The 2,690-nt window shown below is 31.2% G+C and overlaps 1 protein-coding gene across 1 annotated transcript; it reads right to left on the bottom strand.

Annotated features, from left to right (window-relative positions):
* Positions 1-784: 784 nt before the first annotated feature.
* LOC130673240 (uncharacterized) lies at positions 785-2,170 on the bottom strand. Its single transcript, XM_057478201.1, has 4 exons — positions 2,002-2,170; positions 1,259-1,912; positions 885-1,144; positions 785-790 (listed from the first exon to the last, which is right to left on the bottom strand). The coding sequence occupies exons 1-4, from the start codon at positions 2,168-2,170 to the stop codon at positions 785-787; spliced, it is 1,089 nt and encodes a 362-aa protein (XP_057334184.1).
* Positions 2,171-2,690: the final 520 nt, after the last annotated feature.

Genomic DNA, 2,690 nt, shown 5'->3' with positions numbered 1-2,690 from the left:
ACTTGTGCGACATTTTTAAAATGTTTATGGTACCAGTTAACTAATCCATTAAATCTTCGCAGTTCCTTACGGTTAGTGGGTCGTTTATAATCTGCAATCGGTTCTAATCGAGCTGGATCGGGTTTCAAGCCCTTTTCATTGATGATAAAGCCCAGGAAATGAACTTCAGAGCACCCAAAATGACTTTTTTCTTCATTCATCTTTATTCCAGCCTTGCGGAAGCTTTCAAAGACAGCTTGAAGGGTTACCTGACCGTTGATCCAAAGACATTTGATCCCCGACAATTAATCCCCGACAATTGATCCTCGCGACGATTGATCCTCAGATAATTAATCCTCGCGACAATACATATACCGACAATTTATATGCCGACAATTTATTGCTTATTTTATTATTACGCCCTTTTTTCACTAATTTTATGTGCGTGTAACTTAAAAAAAAAATAAAAACTAACAGAAAAATAAAAACTGAAAAAAAATATAAATAAATCATTTGTTATATAATTGCATATTATTATGTCATTTATTAAAATACAAAAATTATGGAACGAAAACACTTCAAACTGAGAATAATATCTATTTTGCCTTTATAATATTATTGTTAATTATTTAATCAATTAAAATATATTAATATTAATATATTTAATTAATTTATATGTAAATAGACAGTGATGAGGCAATATTTTTTAAATATTTCAATTTCTTCGACGGATCATATTTTGTAACTAAATTTTTTAAACGTTCATCTTTTTCTATATATTTTTTACGTTTTTTAGCAGGATTGATTACACCTGAATCAATTTGGATTATTGTGGTTTCGGTTATAACCTGTTCGGCTTTAATAATAGAAATAAAACAACTGAAAATAGCATGGATAACTCGAACTTTGTTATTAAATGAGTGATGCCAACCCTCGACGCTGTTGTTAGTGCACATAAGGTCTTCAATAACTGCTTGATAACAGTTCCACAAAGAAATATCAAACAATGGTTTCTTGCGCTTAGAACCGATACGAGATCTTTCCCCAATCCACGTACGTTCGAAATAATGGATAAATTCATTTAATGTATCGCTATTATCTTCATAAAATGGCGATTTTATAATTTCTTCAAATGCATCAATCACGTGATCAACAGGAACAAATGCTAGAGCCATGAGCATTTTAAGATTAATACAAAACTTTATATCTGTATTGTATTGCTGCTGAAGCCCGCAAGATTGGATGTGGCTCTAAATACACTTGCAATAATGAAAATGACATCCAGTAATAATGCATTCAGGAAATTTACTTTTAAATGCATTGATAAACGCACGTTCGAAGTCGACCATAACTCTCTGAGGCTTTAAATTTTTTTGACGATTCTTGATGACTGATAACGCACGCGAATATATTTTTTCAGATTTATTTGGAGCAAGTATATACACCAATGGTAATACTTTGTCACCATACATACCGTGTATAGTGTATAATTGTTTGAAAATGAGAGGAACTGAATTAAAAGTTCCATCACAGAACCATGATTTACATTCACATAATAATTCTAAATTTTTACTAGTCGCATATATTAGAAATCGATCAGCAGCACTTCCACTATCATGAAGTAAAAATAGTTCATTATTGTTAGTCATCTTATATAGATCAGGAATAACTAATTCTTCTAATGTCTTGGGATTTACAACTTGATCATCTGACTTCTTTGCTCTTTGAACTGCTCGTGTTAGTGATTTGATTTTAGGTAATTGAGCACGAACTGGCGATGGAACGTTACTCAAAACATTAGAAATCAACACGCTATTGTTATCACAACCCTTTTTTGCTTTTTTTTTTATTTTTTCCTTTACTTTTTTTACTTCAATATTAATGATATCAGCGGGATGGTTGTGCACTGGTATTTCATCATCGACAATTTGGCCTAAATTATTCACAAATATTTATGATAATTTGAATTGGCAACTAATGAATGATTTGAATTTAAAACTTGTTAGCAATATCAATACTTACCAGTTCTTTTATCGCTAGTTGTATGAATTGTAGCGCTACATAACCTATTTCGATTTTCTCTACAACGCCAAGTAATATTTGTTGCATTGACTTTTTTTTTATAGTAAGCATAGCCCTCGTGGACTAAGATTATACCACCACGCTCAGATTTAATAAACTTAAGGACCATTTCTCTCAATATTTAAATCAATATTTAAAATTCAATAATCAATATAACTGTTTAATTTACTTCACCAGATATGGAAGACATGTGCTTACAAATAAATATATATATATATATATATATATATATATATATATATATATATATATATATATATATCTATCATGTTGTTACAATTAGTTGTAATGCCCTCTAACTGTTCGATAGTTGAATTAATTACGCTCGATCAATTGTGTATGGATAAATTGTCATTACTATTAATTGTCGCGTCGATCAGTTATCGACATATCAATTATCGGCGGATCAATCGTCGCGAGGATCAATTGTCGGGGATCAATTGTCGGGGATCAATTGTCCTTGGATCATCGGTCGTGTCACCGCTTGAAGAAGGATATTATGTTCTTTTAAGTCATCGCTGATAATTATCCAGTCGTCGAGATAAGCAAAAATTTTATTTTCAGCTTCAATGTGAGAAAATTGTGTTTTTAACGAATCAACAATTTCTCGTCGTACCGTATCCGAGACT

This window comes from Microplitis mediator, chromosome 1 (assembly GCF_029852145.1).
Source record: "Microplitis mediator isolate UGA2020A chromosome 1, iyMicMedi2.1, whole genome shotgun sequence".
NCBI classification, from domain to species: domain Eukaryota; kingdom Metazoa; phylum Arthropoda; class Insecta; order Hymenoptera; family Braconidae; genus Microplitis; species Microplitis mediator.
This window is presented reverse-complemented; position numbering and strand designations above follow the sequence as displayed.

Bases quoted from the DNA above. Each gene is read 5' to 3' on its own strand.
- LOC130673240 (XM_057478201.1), bottom strand. From the start codon at position 2,170: ATGGTCCTTAAGTTTATTAAATCTGAGCGTGGTGGTATAATCTTAGTC. The intron at 1,913-2,001 runs GTAAGTATTGAT...TGAATAATTTAG, and splicing joins AACTAGCGATAAAAGAACTG to GCCAAATTGTCGATGATGAA. The intron at 1,145-1,258 runs GTCATTTTCATT...TCATGGCTCTAG, and splicing joins TGAATGCATTATTACTGGAT to CATTTGTTCCTGTTGATCAC.